This window comes from Leptodactylus fuscus, chromosome 2 (assembly GCF_031893055.1).
Source record: "Leptodactylus fuscus isolate aLepFus1 chromosome 2, aLepFus1.hap2, whole genome shotgun sequence".
NCBI lineage: Eukaryota > Metazoa > Chordata > Amphibia > Anura > Leptodactylidae > Leptodactylus > Leptodactylus fuscus.
The window spans coordinates 1,408,144-1,429,578 of NC_134266.1; the positions used below are offsets into that span (position 1 = coordinate 1,408,144).

The 21,435-nt window shown below is 51.2% G+C and overlaps 1 protein-coding gene across 1 annotated transcript in view; it reads right to left on the reverse strand.

The window, feature by feature from the left end:
- Positions 1 to 17,351, reverse strand: part of GPA33 (glycoprotein A33) — a 37,538-nt gene extending 20,187 nt beyond the window's left edge. The window contains exon 1 of the mRNA XM_075263277.1: positions 17,248 to 17,351. Coding sequence (XP_075119378.1) covers positions 17,248 to 17,275 — 28 coding nt within the window. The 5' untranslated portion in view covers positions 17,276 to 17,351. The remainder of the gene's footprint in view (positions 1 to 17,247) is intronic.
- Between the last annotated feature and the right edge of the window lie 4,084 nt (positions 17,352 to 21,435).

Below are 21,435 nucleotides of genomic sequence, written 5' to 3' on the forward strand. Positions count from 1 at the left end.
ATACCAGAGAACAACAGAAAAACAGCAAAGAAGCCGAGGAAGAAAATAATCACAAGAAAAAGTGGAAAATGGTGAAAAACAGCAAAAAAGTAAGACACAGGACGTATAGACCGGGGCCCCCCCTTATTTGTGACCCCCAATCATCAGACACATCCCATTTACCATCGCTGTCGCCTTACCTGGACTCCTGAGGGCACATCTGATCTCAATGAAGACAGACCATACATGTGGTGCAGCCCCCCCTCCCCCCCCAGATATCGCAGCCCCCTGAGATATGGCAGCCCCCCCCCCCGATATGGCAGCCCCCCCGAGATATGGGAGCCGCCCCCCGAGATATGGGAGCCGCCCCCCGAGATATGGGAGCCGCCCCCCGAGATATGGGAGCCGCCCCCCGAGATATGGGAGCCGCCCCCCAGATATGGGAGCCCCCCCCAGATATGGGAGCCCCCCCCCCCCGATATGGCAGCCCCCCCCCCCCCGATATGGCAGCCCCCCCCCCCGAGATATGGGAGCCGCCCCCCGAGATATGGGAGCCGCCCCCCGAGATATGGGAGCCGCCCCCCGAGATATGGGAGCCCCCCCCAGATATGGCAGCCCCCCCGAGATATGGCAGCCCCCCCGAGATATGGGAGACCCCCCCCCCCCCGAGATATGGGAGCCCCCCCCCAGATATGGCAGCCCCCCCCCAGATATGGGAGCCCCCCCGAGATATGGCAGCCCCTCCGAGATATGGAAGCCCCGCCAAAATATGGGAGCCCCCCCGAGATATGGCAGCCCCCCCGAGATATGGCAGCCCCCCCGAGATATGGCAGCCCCCCCGAGATATGGCAGCCCCCCCGAGATATGGCAGCCCCCCCGAGATATGGCAGCCCATTCAGCGTCTGTTAGCGGCATTGCACCCACTCCCCGTGCACTTGGAGCGTCTGATACCCGGAGGTTTAGAGCCGTATCCCCCCTATATCATATACCGGGGACCAATCCTGTGGACAGGTCATCACTACCAGGAATTCATTTACAGGACCGACAACCCCATTAAGCCAGATGTTGTCCAGATGGTTTGTGCGGCCGCTTTGGCCCTCGCACTCTCTGGTTCTGTGAGGGTTGGTATTTTTCAGTGGACATCCTTTCCGTCTTTCGGGTCCCCGTGCAGACCTGAACAGTAGTGTGATCCTTATGGTGTATGAGACTGCCCTGAGGAGCCCAAGGAGGAGAAGGCGCCCCCTCCTGGGAGGGCCCTGCAGGCTCAGTCCAAGCTGGGGCCGGGCCTCAATGTGTGTGCTGAGCTAAATGGAGGAGACCCCTGCCCGTCCAGGAGACTCACTAGGGGCGGGTGATAAGACCTGGGCGAGCAGGATAGTCACTGGCCGCATTGTGCGGGTTATGGGGCGCTCGAGCCCCGGCTGCGCTGTGTGCGGCGTCCTGGGAGAGAGGAGCCATATTTAGTCAGCTAGAGGCGGAGGTTAATCTTTCATTGCCCCAAGCGCGGGTTGGCTCAGTTTGCTGGGGTGAGGGGCTGGTTCTTGTGTAGTGGTGCCAAGGAAAGCCGGATTCTTGTAGACTCTCAGGTGAGGCGACTGCTAACCGCAGTCTATTTACCCTCCCCGCCCCCGCAGGGCACAAGGTCTGGAGTTCAAAGACAGTAAATACGTTACAAAAGTGTGGATGTCACTGAGAAAGCCGGCCAGGAATTGGGGACATTATAGTAAGACGGGGTAATCCAATAAGAAATACCCGTCTGCTTCCTCGCTGCGCTGGAACCGTCACTCCAGCATTATACTGTGTATGGGGGGCACTGGGGAGCATTATACCGTCACTCCAGGGGCTGATTGGGCCTTGGCCTGTCCTGGGGTGATGGTGCACCGTACATGTGCAGTACAACTAGTCACTGACCTCAGCGGGGCTGCATGTTCTACAGCGAAACATCTCACTGACGAATCTATGGGACTGAAGCCGCAGCGCTGGACGGATTATCAGGGGGAGCAGATAATGTATATCTCACAGTATAATGCTCCCCAGTGCCCCCTCACACAGTATAATGCTCCCCAGTGCCCCCCATACACACAGTATAATGCTCCCCCATACACAGTATAATGCTCCCCAGTGCCCCCATACACAGTATAATGCTCCCCAGTGCCCCCCATACACACAGTATAATGCTCCCCCGTACACAGTATAATGCTCCCCAGTGCCCCCCCCGTACACAGTATAATGCTCCCCAGTGCCCCCCATACACACAGTATAATGCTCCCCCATACACAGTATAATGCTCCCCAGTGCCCCCCCGTACACAGTATAATGCTCCCCCATACACAGTATAATGCTCCCCAGTGCCCCCCATACACACAGTATAATGCTCCCCCATACACAGTATAATGCTCCCCAGTGCCCCCCATACACAGTATAATGCTCCCCCGTACACAGTATAATGCTCCCCCATACACAGTATAATGCTCCCCAGTGCCCCCCATACACAGTATAATGCTCCCCAGTGCCCCCCATACACAGTATAATGCTCCCCAGTGCCCCCCATACACAGTATAATGGTCCCCAGTGCCCCCCATACACAGTATAATGCTCCCCAGTGCCCCCCCATACACAGTATAATGCTCCCCAGTGCCCCCCCATACACAGTATAATGCTCCCCAGTGCCCCCTCACACAGTATAATGCTCCCCAGTGCCCCCCATACACACAGTATAATGCTCCCCAGTGCCCCCATACACAGTATAATGCTCCCCAGTGCCCCCCATACACACAGTATAATGCTCCCCCGTACACAGTATAATGCTCCCCAGTGCCCCCCCCGTACACAGTATAATGCTCCCCAGTGCCCCCCATACACACAGTATAATGCTCCCCCATACACAGTATAATGCTCCCCAGTGCCCCCCATACACACAGTATAATGCTCCCCCATACACAGTATAATGCTCCCCAGTGCCCCCATACACAGTATAATGCTCCCCCGTACACAGTATAATGCTCCCCCGTACACAGTATAATGCTCCCCAGTGCCCCCCATACACAGTATAATGCTCCCCCGTACACAGTATAATGCTCCCCCGTACACAGTATAATGCTCCCCAGTGCCCCCCATACACAGTATAATGCTCCCCAGTGCCCCCCATACACAGTATAATGGTCCCCAGTGCCCCCCATACACAGTATAATGGTCCCCAGTGCCCCCCATACACAGTATAATGCTCCCCAGTGCCCCCCATACACAGTATAATGCTCCCCCGTACACAGTATAATGCTCCCCCGTACACAGTATAATGCTCCCCAGTGCCCCCCATACACAGTATAATGCTCCCCAGTGCCCCCCATACACAGTATAATGGTCCCCAGTGCCCCCCATACACAGTATAATGGTCCCCAGTGCCCCCCATACACAGTATAATGCTCCCCAGTGCCCCCCATACACAGTATAATGCTCCCCAGTGCCCCCCCATACACAGTATAATGCTCCCCAGTGCCCCCCATACACAGTATAATGCTCCCCAGTGCCCCCCCATACACAGTATAATGCTCCCCAGTGCCCCCCCATACACAGTATAATGCTCCCCAGTGCCCCCCCCATACACAGTATAATGCTCCCCAGTGCCCCCCCATACACAGTATAATGCTCCCAAGTCCCCACATACACAGTATAATGCTCCCAAGTGCCCCCCATACATACAGTATAATGCTCCCCCATACACAGTATAATGCTCCCCAGTGCCCCCCCATACACAGTATAATGCTCCCAAGTGCCCACCATACACAGTATAATGCTCCCCATACACAGTATAATGCTCCCAAGTGCCCACCATACACAGTATAATGCTCCCCCATACACAGTATAATGCTCCCTACTGCCCCCATATACATTATAATGCTCCCCAATGCCCCCCATACACAGTATAATGCTCCCCCCATACACAGTATAATGCTCCCTAGTGCCCCCCACACACAGTATAATGCTCCCCCCATACACAGTATAATGCTCCCCCCATACACAGTATAATGCTCCCCCCACACACAGTATAATGCTCCCCCCACACACAGTATAATGCTCCCCCCACACACAGTATAATGCTCCCCCCATACACAGTATAATGCTCCCCCCATACACAGTATAATGCTCCCCCCATACACAGTATAATGCTCGCCCCATACACAGTATAATGCTCCCCCCCACACACAGTATAATGCTCCCCACACACACAGTATAATGCTCCCCACACACACAGTATAATGCTCCACACACACACGGTATAATGCTCCACACACACACAGTATAATGCTCCCCCCACACACAGTATAATGCTCCCCCCATACACAGTATGTTCCTGCCGCGCTCTCTGCAGTTTTCCTCCTCACATGCCCAGCGGGTCTGCACAGAGCCCTACAGTATGGCTAAGCCTCCGGCCTCACCATTATATTCAGTTGACATTACGGACGTCTTCTTCATGTGACTGGTTGGGCTGCGTCTCTCAGCTTCCTTACACTTGGTGATAACTTAGGGGAGGATTTCTTATTTTATAAAGATGTCAAGTACATACATGTATCATGCTAAGGCGATGTTCACACTACAGTTATTACAACCCATTGTTCTGATCTGGCATCTCCTGCGCTTGTTTCCATTGACTGTAATGTAAACAACATGGCCGACACTTTCTTATGTCCCATTTATTTAGTTTTGTAAATTAAGAAAAAGTTCAGCATGAAGAAGAAGAAAAAGCAGCCGCCATGTTTCTTAGATGGAGGAACATAAAGATGGATGAGAGCAACGGACATTAAATTAGGTTTTGGGGGTTTTTTCAGACAAGAGATAAAAAATAAAATAAAATAAAGGGCATGTAAACTATTGCTGCCAAACGAAAACTACAAATTCTGATCAAAAGTATCACAGTGTCCCACAATGTATCACAATATCCCGCAATGTATCACAATGTCCCACAATGTATCGCAATGTCTTACAATGTATCACAATGTCCCACAATGTATCGCAAGGTATCACAATGTCCCACAATGCCCCACAATGTATCACAATGTCCCACAATATATCACAATGTCCCACAATGTCCCACAATGTCCCACAATGTATCACAATGTATCACAAGGTATCACAATGTCCCACAATGTATCACAATGTATCACAATGTCCCACAATGTATCACAATGTCCCACAATGTCCCACAATGTCCCACAATGTCCCACAATGTCCCACAATGTCCCACAATGTATCACAATATCCCACAATGTCTCGCAAGGTATCACAATGTCCCACAATGTCCCACAATGTATCACAATGTATCACAATGTCCCACAATGTCCCACAATGCCCCACAATGTATCACAATGCCCCACAATGTATCACAATGCCCCACCATGTATCACAATATCCCACAATTAGAGATGAGCGAACACTAAAATGTTCGAGGTTCGAAATTCGATTCGAACAGCCGCTCAATGTTCGTGTGTTCGAACGGGTTTCGAACCCCATTATAGTCTATGGGGAACAGATACTCGTTAAGGGGGAAACCCAAATCCGTGTCTGGAGGGTCACCAAGTCCACTATGACACCCCAGGAAATGATGCCAACACCTCTGGAATGACACTGGGACAGCAGGGGAAGCATGTCTGGGGGCATCTAACACACCAAAGACCCTCTATTACCCCAACATCACAGCCTAACAACTACACACTTTACACACTCAATACCACCTCTCTGACAGTAGGAAAACACCTTGAAACATGTGTATTTGGCACTTGCAGTGAGGAGAGCTTGTCACCAGCAGTGAATTTGGCCCTTGTAGTAAGTTGAGGTTGGCACCAACATTTGTTTTGAAAATCAGGGTGGATTGAGCCTCTAACCAGCAGAGTTTGGGCAAATTCATGGTGGAGGGAGCCTCTAAAAACCCCAGTTTGGACCAATTCATGGTGGAGGGAGCCTCTAACCAGCCCAGTTTGGGCAAATTCATGGTGGAGGGAGCCTCTAAAAAACCCAGTTTGGACCAATTCATGGTGGAGGGAGCCTCTAACCAGCCCAGTTTGGACCAATTAATGGTGGAGGGAGCCTCTAACCAGCCCAGTTTGGACCAATTCATGGTGGAGGGAGCCTCTAAAAACCCCAGTTTGGACCAATTCATGGTGGAGGGAGCCTCTAACCAGCCCAGTTTGGGCAAATTCATGGTGGAGGGAGCCTCTAAACAGCCCAGTTTGGGCAAATTCATGGTGGAGGGAGCCTCTAACCAGCCCAGTTTGGACCAATTAATGGTGGAGGGAGCCTCTAACCAGCCCAGTTTGGACCAATTAATGGTGGAGGGAGCCTCTAACCAGCCCAGTTTGGACCAATTAATGGTGGAGGGAGCCTCTAACCACCCCAGTTTGGATCAATTCATGGTGGAGGGAGCCTCTAACCAGCCCAGTTTGGACCAATTCATGGTGGAGAGAGCCTCTAAAAAACCCAGTTTGGACCAATTCATGGTGGAGGGAGCCTCTAAACAGCCCAGTTTGGGCAAATTCATGGTGGAGGGAGCCTCTAAACAGCCCAGTTTGGGCAAATTCATGGTGGAGGGAGCCTCTAACCAGCCCAGTTTGGACCAATTAATGGTGGAGGGAGCCTCTAACCAGCCCAGTTTGGACCAATTCATGGTGGAGGGAGCCTCTAAACAGCCCAGTTTTGGCAAATTCATGGTGGAAGGAGCCTCTAACCAGCAGAGTTGTGGGAAAGCAGGGTGGAGGGAGCCTCTAACCAGCAGAGTTGGTGGAAATCAGGGTGGAGGGAGCCTCTAACCAGCAGAGTTGGGGGAAATCATGTTGGAGGGAGCCTAGTATTAGCAGAATTGTGCAACGCTTATGGTGGATGAGTATGAGGATGCGGAGGAATTGGAGAGGTTGAGTACAGACATGGAGTTTCATGTTGGGGTGCTTTACACAGGTGGGCACAAAAATGAAGGCTCTATCCAGTGGTGGTTCATTTTTATCAAAGTGAGCCGGTCGGCACTCTCAGCTGACAGACGGGTGCGCTTGTCAGTGATGATGCCACCGGCTGCACTGAACACCCTCTCAGATAGGACGCTGGCGGCAGGACAGGACAGCACCTCCAAGGCATATAGGGCAAGTTCAAGCCACAGGTCCAACTTCGACACCCAATACGTGTAGGGCGCAGAGGGGTCGGAGAGGACAGGGCTGTGGTCGGAAAGGTATTCCCGCAACATGCGCCTATACTTCTCACGCCTGGTGACACTAGGACCCTCCGTGGCGGCACTTTGGCGAGGGGGTGCCATCAAGGTGTCCCAGACCTTAGACAGTGTGCCCCTCGTTTGTGTGGACCGGTGAGAACTTGGTTGCCTACTGGAGGAACTGCCCTCCCTGCCGCCAACGTCACATGCTGGAAACATCTCCATCATATTCTGCACCAATTGCCTGTGGCAAGCATTGATGCGATTGGCCCTCCCCTCTACCGGAATAAAAGACGAGATGTTGTTTTTATACCGGGGGTCAAGGATAGCAAAGATCCAGTACTGGTTGTCCTCCATGATTTTGACAATACGCTTGTCGGTTGTAAAGCACCCCAACATGAACTCAGCCATGTCTGCCACAGTGTTAGTTGGCATGACTCCTCTGGCCCCACCGGAAAGTTCAATCTCCATTTCCTCCTCATCCTCCATGTCTACCCATCCGCGCTGCAACAATGGGACGATTCGAAGTTGCCCGGAAGCCTCCTGTATCACCATCACATCATCGGACAACTCTTCTTCCTCCTCCTCCTCCTCCTCCTCCTCCTCCTCCATTAAACGCAGTGAAGCGGACAGATGTGTGGACCTACTCTCCAGCTGTGACGGATCGGATGCTATCCCTAACTCCTCTGTGTGATCTGAGTTATCCCTGATGTCAATCAGGGATTCTCTCAGAACACACAAGAGCGGGATTGTAAGGCTCACCATCGCATCCTCAGAGCTCACCCTCCTTGTGGACTCCTCAAAGACCCGTAGGATGTCACAAAGGTCTCTCATCCATGGCCACTCATGGATGTGAAACTGAGGCAGCTGACTTTGTGGCACCCTAGGGTTTTGTAGCTGGTATTCCATCAAAGGTCTCTGCTGCTCAACCACTCTATTCAACATCTGAAACGTTGAGTTCCAGCGTGTGGGGACGTCGCACAAAAGCCGGTGTTGTGGCACATGCAGGCGTTGCTGGAGAGATTTTAAGCTAGCAGCGGCTACTGTCGACTTGCGAAAGTGGGCGCACATGCGCCGCACTTTCACCAGTAGCTCTGGAACATTGGGGTAGCTCTTTAGGAAACGTTGCACCACTAGGTTGAAGACGTGGGCCAGGCATGGAACATGTTGGAGTCCGGCAAGCTCCAGAGCTGCTACCAGGTTCCGGCCGTTATCACAAACGACCATGCCTGGGCCCAGGTGCAGCGGCTCAAACCATATTGCCGTCTCATCGAGGAGGGCATCCCTCACCTCGGAGGCAGTGTGCTGTCTGTCCCCCAAGCTGATCAGCTTCAGCACAGCCTGCTGACGTCTACCAACGCCAGTGCTGCAACGTTTCCAACTCGTAGCTGGGGTCAATCTAACAGCGGAGGAGGAGGCGGTGGCGGAGGAGGAGGCGGTGGCGGAGGAGGAGGCGGTAGAGGAGGAGGAGGAGGGGGGTGTTCTTCTCGTGTCCCTGCCAGGAATGTTAGGCGGGGAGACGAGGTACACCGGGCCAGTTTGGGAAGCAGTCCCAGCCTCAACTACATTCACCCAGTGTGCCGTCAGTGAAATGTAGCGTCCCTGTCCGCATGCACTTGTCCACGCGTCGGTGGTCAAGTGGACCTTTGTGCAAAGCGCGGAACTAAGGGCCCGCCTGATGTTGAGTGACACGTGCTGGTGCAAGGCGGGGACGGCACACCGGGAGAAGTAGTGACGGCTAGGGACGGCATAGCGAGGTGCCGCAGTTGCCATCAGGTCCAGGAAGGCGGGAGTTTCAACAAGCCGGAACGCCAACATCTCCTGGGCCAGCAGTTTAGCGATGTTGGCGTTCAAGGCTTGCGCGTGTGGGTGGTTAGCAGTGTATTTCTGCCGCCGCTCCAATGTCTGAGAGATGGTGGGTTGTTGTAAAGAAACGCCTGATGGTGCCTTTGATGGTGCAGGAGAAGGAGATAAGACAGGACCAGGGGAGGATGAGGTAGAAGTCAACAAAGTGGCGGAGGCAGATGAAGTGGTGTCCTGGCTCGTCCTCTGGAGTGCATCGCCAGCACAGTCAGCAGTGGCAGTGGCAGAGGCAGAGGCAGTGGCAGAGGCAGTGGCAGTGGCAGTGGCGTGAACGGCAGGCGGCCTTTGTCCTGCCGTTGCTGCCTGCCACTGATTCCAGTGCTTGGATTCCAAATGACGGCGCATTGAAGTGGTGGACAGGTTGCTCTTCTCAGAGCCCCTAATCAATTTCGAGAGGCAAATTGTGCAGACAACACTATATCTGTCCTCGGCGCATTCCTTGAAAAAACTCCACACCTTCGAGAAACGTGCCCTCGAGGTGGGAGTTTTTCGGGGCTGGGTACGAACTGGAACATCTTGGGAGATTCCGGGTGTGGCCTGGCTTCGCCTAAGCTGCTGACCTCTGCCTCTGCCTCTAGCTACCCTTTTTGGTGCTGCACCTGCCTCAACATCCACACTACTTTCCCCGCTTGACATCCCCCCTGTCCAGGTCGGGTCAGTGTCCTCATCATCCACCACTTCCTCTTCCAACTCCTGTCTCATCTCCTCCTCCCGCACAATGCGCCGGTCAACTGGATGCCCTGACGGCAACTGCGTCACATCATCGTCGATGAGGGTGGGTTGCTGGTCATCCACCACCAAATCGAACGGAGATGGAGGAGACTCTAGTGTTTGAGCATCTGGACACAGATGCTCCTCTGTTAGGTTCGTGGAATCGTGACGTGGAGAGGCAGGTTGAGGGACAATGAAAGGAGCGGAGAACAGCTCTGGGGAGCAGGGACAGTTTGGGTTATTGTTCTGTAAAGCTTCGGAATTTTGGGAGGAAGGAAGACAAGACTGTTGGGTAATAGGAGGAGAGGAGGCAGAGTCTGACTGGCTGCTGGACAATGTGCTGTAAGCGTTCTCTGACAGCCATTGCAAGACCTGTTCCTGGTTCTCGGGCCTACTAAGGTTTGTACCCTGCAGTTTAGTTAATGTGGCAAGCAACCCTGGCACTGTGGAGTGGCGCAATGCTTGCTGCCCCACAGGAGTAGGCACGGGACGCCCTGTGGCTTCACTGCTACCTTGCTCCCCAGAACCATTCCCCCGACCTCGCCCACGGCCTCGTCCACGTCCCTTTCCGGGAGCCTTGCGCATTTTGAATTCCTAGTTAGAAATTGGCACTGTATACCAGTAGTAAAAATTGTGGGTGCACGTAACCCCAATATATTCTTTGAATTACCAGTCAGAAACTGGCACTATATGGCAGTAGCAAGAAATGAGGGTATTTATAACCCCAATATATTCTTTGAATTCCCAGTCAGACAATGGCACTGTATACCAGTAGTAAAAATTGTGGGTGCACGTAACCCCAATATATTCTTTGAATTACCAGTCAGAAACTGGCACTATATGGCAGTAGCAAGAAATGAGGGTATTTATAACCCCAATATATTCTTTGAATTCCCAGTCAGACAATGGCACTGTATACCAGTAGTAAAAATTGTGGGTGCACGTAACCCCAATATATTCTTTGAATTCCCAGTCAGAAACTGGCACTATATGGCAGTAGCAAGAAATGAGGGTATTTATAACCCCAATATATTCTTTGAATTCCCAGTCAGACAATGGCACTGTATACCAGTAGTAAAAATTGTGGGTGCACGTAACCCCAATATATTCTTTGAATTCCCAGTCAGACACTGGCACTATATGGCAGTAGCAAGAAATGAGGGTATTTGTATTCCCAATATATTCTTTGAATTCCCAGTCAGACAATGGCACTATATGGCAGTAGTAAAAATTGTGGGTGTATATAGCCCCAATTCTATTGCTAGGGGACTTGCAGGGTATTTCTGGGGTGAAGGTGGGGGGGCACACCGTTGGAACGGGTATCGGGGTATATATCGGGTATACGGGAATACACTGACAGTGTATTCCATTCAGGATCCTGGGAAAGCTGGGTTGCGGCGATTGAGCCCGTCAGTGCCACGTTACACTGACAAGCTTCTCCCTGGAATTTAGCTCTTACAAGAGCTGTTGGTTGTCTTCTCCTTCCTATCCTAGCCTGTCCCTGCCTACCCAGAATCTAAGCCCTAGCTAGCTGGACGGAAACCTCCGTCCTCGGTGAATTGCAAGCTCAGAATGACGCGAACCTGGGCGGCGCTGTTCTTTTAAATTAGAGGTCACATGTATTCGGCAGCCAATGGGTTTTGCCTACTTTTTTCAACGTCACCGGTGTCGTAGTTCCTGTCCCACCTACCCTGCGCTGTTATTGGAGCAAAAAAGGCGCCAGGGAAGGTGGGAGGGGAATCGAGTAATGGCGCACTTTACCACGCGGTGTTCGATTCGATTCGAACATGCCGAACAGCCTAATATCCGATCGAACATGAGTTCGATAGAACACTGTTCGCTCATCTCTACCCACAATGTCCCACAATGTATCACAATGTCCCACAATGTATCACAATGTATCACAATGTCCCACAATGTCCCACAATGTATCACAATATCCCACAATGTATCACAATGTATCACAATGTATCACAATGTCCCACAATGTCCCACAATGTCCCACAATGTCCCACAATGTATCACAATATCCCACAATGTATCACAATATCCCACAATGTATCACAATATCCCACAATGTATCACAATGTATCACAATGTATCACAATGTCCCACAATGTCCCACAATGTCCCACAATGTATCACAATATCCCACAATGTATCACAATATCCCACAATGTATCACAATGTCCCACAATGTCCCACAATGTCCCACAATGTCCCACAATGTATCACAATATCCCACAATGTATCACAATGTATCACAATGTATCACAATGTCCCACAATGTCCCACAATGTCCCACAATGTATCACAATGTCCCACAATGTCCCACAATGTATCACAATGTCCCACAATGTCCCACAATGTCCCACAATGTATCACAATGTCCCACAATGTCCCACAATGTATCACAATGTCCCACAATGTCCCACAATGTCCCACAATGTCCCACAATGTCCCACAATGTATCACAATATCCCACAATGTATCACAATGTATCACAATGTATCACAATGTCCCACAATGTCCCACAATGTATCACAATGTCCCACAATGTCCCACAATGTATCACAATATCCCACAATGTATCACAATATCCCACAATGTATCACAATGTATCACAATATCCCACAATGTATCACAATGTCCCACAATGAATCACAATGTCCCACAATGTATTACAATGTATCACCATGTCCCACAATGTATCACAACGTCCCACAATATATCACAATGTATCACTCCCATCATCCCTGACCTCAGCAGTTTACAATCCCCCCCGCCCAGTCCACACGGTGTATTACAGTATGTGTAACATCCTATATACAGTATGTGTAAGCTCTGACATGTTCAGTATATGGGGCTGAGCTATGGGCAGGGACAGGATCAGGTTTTTCAGGTTTGTGCCCCCCCCTCGTGCCTTCCCGCCTGGAGGTCAAGATCTCTCTCTCTAATCACCGAAACAGTCAGCAATCCTGAGATACAGAAAGCAGAGAGTATTGGGAGAGACCTATGGCGGCGGGAAGGGTCTCATCTGTGTGTATACAGTATATATATTACAAGTATCGGGAGAGGGACATGGGGGTGGGGAGGGTCTCATCTGTGTATATACAGTATATATATGTTACAAGTATCGGGAGAGACACATGGGGGCGGAAAGGGTATCATCTGTGTATATACAGTATATATGTTACAAGTATCGGGAAAGGGACATGGGGGTGGGGAGGGTCTCATCTGTGTGTATACACAGTATATATATGTTACAAGTATCAGGAGAGACACATGGGGGCGGGAAGGGTCGCATCTGTGTGTATATATATATATGTTACAAGTATCAGGAGAGGCACATGGGGGTGGGGTAGAGGAGGGGTCTCATCTGTGTGTACAGTATATATGTTACAAGTATCAGGAGAGGCACATGGGGGTGGGGTAGAGGAGGGGTCTCATCTGTGTGTATATATATGTTACAAGTATCGGGAGAGACACATGGGGGTGGGGAGGGTCTCATCTGTGTGTATACAGTATATATGTTACAAGTATCAGGAGAGGGACATGGGGGTGGGGAGGGTCTCATCTGTGTATATATATATATGTATCAGGAGAGGGACATGGGGGTGGGGTAGAGGGGGGGTCTCAAGGACCTTAGAGAAATGTAAGGGGTCTCCAGTTCTATTATTACACTGACACTTTACTCTTAGGGTCGTTCTTTGTTTCCATCACACTTTATATTTTAATCTGTCGCCATTTTCGGAGGCCGCGCTCCCCGCCATTGACTGAGCTCATAGTCCTGTTTATATCATAACCCTGTACAGACCTAAAACGTCTCACAGCTGAGGGTTTGCTCCAGTTACAGCCTGGACTCCAGACCGATACATTTTCCATGCACTGATACAATGTAACAAACTATGTGGCCAGGAGAGTCTAGAGCTGATGTGTTTCTAAGGTCCGGTTCACATCTGCATTTGGTATTTGGGGAGTTCACTTGGGGTCCCCCCTCACTAAGCAATGAGCAGTGAAAGCAAACCCTATAGACTATAATGGGGTCCGTGTGTTTTCCACGCAGTGTCTGCACAAATCATGCGGAGAGGACATTGCTGCTTACATCTCTCCACATGACACTGCGCAGAACACACAGATCCCATTATACTCTATAGGGTCCGTATGTTTTCACTGCTCACCGCTTTTTAGTGTGTTCGGTAATCGATTAGGGAAGGGGGGGGGGTCCCCCAAGTGAAATCCCCAAACGGAATAGCAAACACAGATGTGAATTGGACCATAGGGAAAGTAAGTCCTGTAATCCTTACTACAAGGAGTGTAACACTGAAATGCATACTGACACACATATGGGGCAGGGGGGAGATGTAGCTGCATACAGTGCATTGGTATGTGTGACTGCTATATAAATAATGCAGGCTAGTAAATAATACTGCACACGGCCACTTAGAATGAAACCAAGTGAATGAGTAACTACACCCACACCATATGACGGTATTCACACACAGCCCCCCTCCCTAATACTTCTAGTCTCACCTGCACCTGTAACATGGAGGAAGCTGCCGGGTGGAAAGTATCACAGTGGTCACCAGTGGGGTCAGTACAGCAGTGTTCACATTACAGTCAGCGGGAGATGGATTTTTTAAGTGTAACTAAACTTTCAGACAATGTTTAATTTTCTGAACCCAGAAGGAAACAAAGGGGGGCCCAGCCACGGCCCAGAAACAAAGGGGGGCCCAGCCACAACCCAGAAACAAAGGGGGGCCCAGCCACAACCCAGAAACAAAGGGGGGCCCAGCCACGGTCCAGAAACAAAAGATATGGGGGGCCCAGCCACGGCCCAGAAACAAAGGGGGGCCCAGCCACGGCACAGAAACAAAGGGGGGCCCAGCCACGGCCCAGAAACAAAAGATATGGGGGGCCCAGCCACGGCACAGAAACAAAGGGGGGACCAGCCACAGCCTAGAAACAAAGGGGGGCCCAGCCACGGCCCAGAAACAAAGGGGGGCCCAGCCACGGCCCAGAAACAAAGGGGGGCCCAGCCACGGCCCAGAAACAAAGGGGGGCCCAGCCACGGCCCAGAAACAAAGGGGGGCCCAGCCACGGCCCAGAAACAAAGGGGGGCCCAGCCACGGCCCAGAAACAAAGGGGGGGCCAGCCACGGCCCAGAAACAAAGGGGGGCCCAGCCACGGCCCAGAAACAAAGGGGGGCCCAGCCACGGCCCAGAAACAAAGGGGGGACCAGCCACGGCCCAGAAACAAAGGGGGGCCCAGCCACGGCCCAGAAACAAAGGGGGGCCCAGCCACGGCCCAGAAACAAAGGGGGGCCCAGCCACGGCCCAGAAACAAAGGGGGGCCCAGCCACGGCCCAGAAACAAAGGGGGGCCCAGCCACGGCCCAGAAACAAAGGGGGGCCCAGACACAGCCCAGAAACAAAGGGGGGCCCAGACACGGCCCAGAAACAAAAGGGATGAGGGGCCCAGAAACTAAGGGGGGCCCAGCCACGGCCAAAGGGGGGCCCAGCCACGGCCCAGAAACAAAGGGGGGCCCAGCCACGGCCCAGAAACAAAGGGGGGCCCAGCCACAGCCCAGAAACAAAGGGGGGCCCAGCCACGGCCCAGAAACAAAGGGGGGCCCAGACACGGCTCAGAAACAAAGGGGGGCCCAGACACGGCCCAGAAACAAAAGGGATGAGGGGCCCAGAAACTAAGGGGGGCCCAGCCACGGCCAAAGGGGGGCCCAGCCACGGCCCAGAAACAAAGGGGGGCCCAGCCACGGCCCAGAAACAAAGGGGGGCCCAGCCACAGCCCAGAAACAAAGGGGGGCCCAGCCACGGCCCAGAAACAAAGGGGGGCCCAGACACGGCTCAGAAACAAAGGGGGGCCCAGACACGGCCCAGAAACAAAAGGGATGAGGGGCCCAGAAACTAAGGGGGGCCCAGCCACGGCACAGGAACAAAGGTGATGGGGGGGCCCAGCCACAGAAAAAAAACCCCCCACAATCTAAAGATTCTGAATCCTGATCTTCCCGTGTGGTCACGGCTGGTATCTGCCCAGTTTCTGGTGACAGCTCCCCCTTGTGTAACCTACAGGCCTGGGCCAAGTTGGGGATCTTGGGGCAGTGTCAGGAGTGGAGGAGGGGCAAATATCCCTAATATGTATCACTATACAGCTCATATATACCCAATACCAGAGTAATAATAATCCTGCACCAGGAACCCCAAGTTCTGTCTCTATAGGGGGCAGTAGTGAGACCTGACTATATATTACAGCTCAATCTCCTGACGCCTTCTGACAACTTTGTATTTCTATTCTTCGCCATTTTCAATGTCTCTGGTCGCTGTCAGTGAATAGAACCATCATTTACAGACCGAACCCATTGATACAAACCCTCAGCTGTGATACAGATCAGATCTATAGGACGGACAAACACCAGAAAGTGCTAATGATGAACAGTCAACAAAACTGACAATGAAATGGAAGAATCTGCTGCTTCCCCTCCTATAGCGGTGGCCAGGATGGCACGACCTCTGACCTCCGACACCCCCTCACAGGATTCTATGCCAGTCTCTATTCCAGTTTTCTCACGCTCTGTGTCTTTAAGAGATTTAAAGAGACACTAACCCCATAGTCACACCTGTGTCGTCAGCGCTGGAGGTTTGTGACATGGAGTAAAGCGCTGACCCCGGGGCAGGGAGTGTTTGACTATCACATTGATCAACACTAGAGGGCAGTGTCTCCCCAGCCCAGAATGGCTGATACCAGCGAGCAATAGATCGCCCACCAGAAATGTCATCGCTGGATCTGTAACTTTGGCGGTTTCATACTGATAAGGAATGTCTGTACAGCGCTGCGGAATATGATGGCGACATACAAGTAATACACACAATATACATAACTTATACTGATATTTCCCAGCAGCCTCAGGTCTCCCAACCCTACTGATGTAGCAGAGCTGGATCGGTCACTGCTGTGTTGTGGAGGGCCTATGTAGGGCCGGGGGTCACATCTGCATCTGTTTGGAGACCCCACAAATTGGAGGACAACAAAGTCCATTGGTCAGAGTTGCCATCTGCTATTTTAGTGGTCTGTGTGTCCGTTGTTCTGGTCCTCACATACACAGCAATGTCACACAGCGTGAAACTACAGGTAACACATTAGGACTCATGACAAACCCGGCTCTGCTACACCTGCTGACACAATAAGATCCCGCCATAGACACTCACCCACATGGCGGCTGACCAGACACGGTTTGCGTTACAAATACGATTGTGGAATCTTGATACAAAACAATAATTTGGATTCTGCCGCGACATTTTCGCCATCGTGTCGCTTTCTTATTGTCGCCCGGTCACATGTACACAGCGCTTCTTCATTTGCACCATTATTTCACATATTTGCGCCATTTTTGTGTTCCGGTTGATCTCCGCACGCCCCGTGTCAGTTACCTGAGAGGCAGCGGAGGGCTGGGCGCGGGTCACACACACCCGGGGATGAAGCAGAGCTCACCTGTGCACAGGTACAATAGGATTCGCATGTTGGCAGGGGGGTCCGGGGGTCTCTACCAAATCCTCTTAGATCCAAGTCACCGAAACTCCAAGACTGTCTCAGAATCAGATTCTCAAGAAGCAAATCCTCAGCCCCGGCCTCCTCCTCCTCCCGATCTCCTTCTCTTCCTGCTTGAACCTTACAGGTAAGGACCAATAGAAAACCACTTGTACTCCAGGTCTCGGCCTCCTCCCATCCCCCTCCTCCCCATCACCAGGTGTCACTCACACCCCTACTACACATAGAGCAGGGTGTAGCAGAGCTGGGTTTGTCTTTTGGCTCAGGGGAGATATCAGGACGGAGGTGTTATCTGAGGTTTACACAAGACGCCAGATAACCTCAGGTCACAGAGCGTCACCTATTCCTGTAGTCGGAGGGATGTCCTGGGATCTTTAGTAATTTAGGGGACCAAATGAATGGAGGGGTCTGGGTTATGGGTCTGGGGTCTGATCTCGGGACTGAATACGTTTATCTGGGGGTCGGAATGAATTTGGGGATCTGTTCCGGGGTCAGTGGCAGGTAAAGAGAGAAAGGCGAAGACGAATCGTCAGCGTAACAATCTTCTATTTTCCTCCTTCCAGATTTTATATGAGATTTATTCAATGTTTTCTAAGATTCCACAGGATTAATCGTTATCACTTACAGCAACAATGTGACCAACTTTTACTTTAGTTCCTCGCGATCGACCAATCACATTATAGCGGGAGACGGATGGCAGGCGCCAGGTGATGACGTCATGAATCTGAGACACGATTAGTATTAGATGACCCCAAAATCCCTGGATAATAATTACACTGTGACTGATGATGTCATCAGAAGGTGCGAGGACAGACGGGTGCGGCCGAGACCGAGGCCACAAAGCCACAAAAAGTTCTGTACCAAGCACATAGAATAATTCGCCATGTCCGTGAGGCGGGGAGAGGCCCTTAAAGGGTTACTCTAATAGGTGCAAGAAGAGGAACCATATACGTCACCAATAGCAGATACACTTACCTGCCTCCTTGTCAGCTCGCTCCTCTCCTGAAATACTCTGTGCTGCTGGAAACATTTCCATGATTGGTGCATTGCTGCCATTTGTGTCGATTGACTGGCTGGAAATCAATCATTAAACTACCTGGCAACCCCACTAAACCGCGCCGTATAAATAATGACAGACAAGATTTCACCTTTCGTTCGGCCACAGCTTTATTAACTCTTACGTCAACAAACAGATTTAAATTTGCATAACTAATTTGCATAAGAAAATATTTGAACTGGAGGAGTAAGCCCCGCCCTGTACATCCGGAGGGCTCGCCCGGCTTCCGGTCCGCCTCTCATTTTTTCTGATCCACCATCACGGAGAGGCCGGCGTAAGCCTACACCGGACAGCGACCCCCATTTAAAAGAAAAATCGCCTGCTCAATTCCTTCTTGCTAGCCGCAAAGAAAAATGACTGAGCCAATTTCATTCCGATGAACTCCATCAGGTTCGCGTTATCCCCTTCTAACTGTCGATGCCGCATTACAACTCCCCCGCGAGATCTCACATACCTGGCCATCCTGGCGTTCACCGATCTTCTGACTTGCTCCCTGCCACATCGCCCTAGGAATGATCTCAGACCAGACTAACACAACTGAACCGAAAAACTTAGGGATTCATTCTAAGTCCGACCGCATGACCGCCAGAAGATCCACCATCCTAACATGGCACAGGTCATTGCCTCCAGCGTGCAGGGCAAGAATCAAGGGGGAATTAACACACCTGCTGACCGCCACCTCTTCCAGGAGCACTTGGGACCATCTTAAACCTCGGGTCCCCTTCCACAACACCTGAATCCGCTGAAAACCCAGGTTCCTTCCACCAGGCCGAACCTCCGCGCATTGTGCTGCCCAAAACACATACAAGAGCCCAAAGATGCAAACAACCGGGTCAACCCCATCTGCAAAAGAAAAGAAAATCACAGAACAAGCTCGGGACGAACAAAACCCGCATAACAATTCAATTTCACTCTACCAATACGTTTCCCTTCCTCTGCTACCAAGCATCCGTGGCAGCCCCAATCCTAAAGGAATGGGACACAAATTCAGACCCAACCAAACCCAAACCCCCCAGGGCTGCACCCAACAAAATAATGATCTGGTACCGTGTAACAAAAGACCCATCACTATGAACCAGGAAAACTGGGCCGTATGGCTAAGTAATTAGACACAGTGGTCACAGGGCAGGCGGGACTAGACCGGGTTGACGGCGCCACCGAAGACTGGACTAACAGCATCAGACGAGGGTCACTAATTCCAAAAGGGCCGGCGGGCAGACTACACCCTCCGGCACAGCTTTCGGCAACAGCGAGTGGAATAAGGCGTCAGCGACTTTATACAGTACACCGGGTACATGCTTGGCCCTAAACCAAATATTAAACTCTAAACACTTCAGCACCCAATGGCGCAGAAGCGAAAGGACCGGCAAAGAAGATGACGACCGGGTGTTTATACAGTGAACCCCGCTCCTATTGTCAGTCCTGAAAATCACCCTTTTGTTTGCTAAGAGGTGACCCCAAATCTCAATCGCTAATACTATGGGGAAAAGCTCCAATAATGCAAGGTTACGACACAGTCCTGACTCCCGCCACGCTTCAGGCCATTCGCCAGCGCTCCAGAGTGAGCCAAAAATGGCTCCAAAACCCAAACTGCCAGACGCATCCTTAAACAAAGCGAGATCTTCATTTGAAAACTCGCCTTCTTGCCAGCACGTCCGACCGTGGTAAAGGGCCAAAAAGGACCGCCAAACCTTCAGATCTGGTTGTAGTGGTCTTGTTAACCTGATTCTAATATGGGGAGACTGAGCCCCCTGGTAACTATAGATAATCACCCAGAGAACGCCCGCCCCATGGGCATGATCCTACACTCGATAACCAAGAGGCCTAAGAGGGACTGCATTTGCCTCAGTGAAACTTTTTCACCACCCAGGAAACCCAAGATTAATTCGGATAATTTAGTCAGTTTATCAGTCAGGAGGTGATAGGCCATATTAACGGTGTCAAATCCAATACCCAGAAAAGACAGGCACGTGGTAGGACCCTCTGTCTTATCTTCTGAAAGGGGAACCCTGAATTTACCCATGAGAAAACGAAATGTTTGCAATAATTTGCTACAGGTAGGGCAACAAAAAGAAATTCATCCAAATAATGGATTACAGAGCGAAGGCCTGTCTCATATTGTACGATCCACTCCAAGAAGGAACTAAATATCTCGAAGTAGTGGCATGATATGGAACAATCCATGTCGTAATAGAAAAATCCATCAACCCTAAGACCCAGTAAATGAGGACAGTTCGGGTGCACCGGAAGCAAGCGGAAAGCAGACTCAATGTCCGACTCTGCCAACAAAGCTCCCGGGCCGGAATCCCTGACTAGCCTGACGGAAGAAACGTCCTTTGGGATCCCATCGTTTACAGACTCACCCTTAGGAAAGGACAAGTGCTGTATTAACCAGAATTTTCCGGGTTCCTTTTTTGGAACCACGCCTAACGGTGATACCCTAAGATTATGAAAAGCTGGATGGACAAATGGCCCCTTTACCCTCCCCAAGCAAACTTCTTTACTGACTTTATCTTTCAGGACTTCTGTAGACTCATTTGCTGACTTGAGATTATCTGAGAGAACAGGAACATGACTAACATGAAAAGGAATAAAGAAGCCGAAACTAAAACTACCCCCAAAATTGTTGCAGAGGCTCTATCTGGGTAATCATCTAGCCCCCTGGACATCGCCTCCACGTTCACCGGCGTTCTTCCCATCTCCGCCCACTTTGGCCGGGGTTTTAACTCCATTATTACCCCCACGTGAGGAGCATTCATGCTTAAATTTACAAAGTCCGAAGAACCTGCAGTGCCCCTCATTGAAAAGCCAGTTCAGAACATGTCTCCGGATGCTTCTGACCTAGCACACCCCCTACAACTGCAAAGACCTGAGCCCAATTGCCAAAAGTTTTCGCCACTTTTGGCCGTCTATCCAAGGACCGCTCAGTCGCCACTCTCCTTTCTTTATCAACCGTGTGCTGGTCCAGGGATATCAAAGATCAAATGTCAATGTGCTGATTACTATAAATCTTCTCCCTAGTTTCATCGTCCAGGTGAGCCCCCAAAGGGCTGACGCCACAGAAAAAAGCCTCC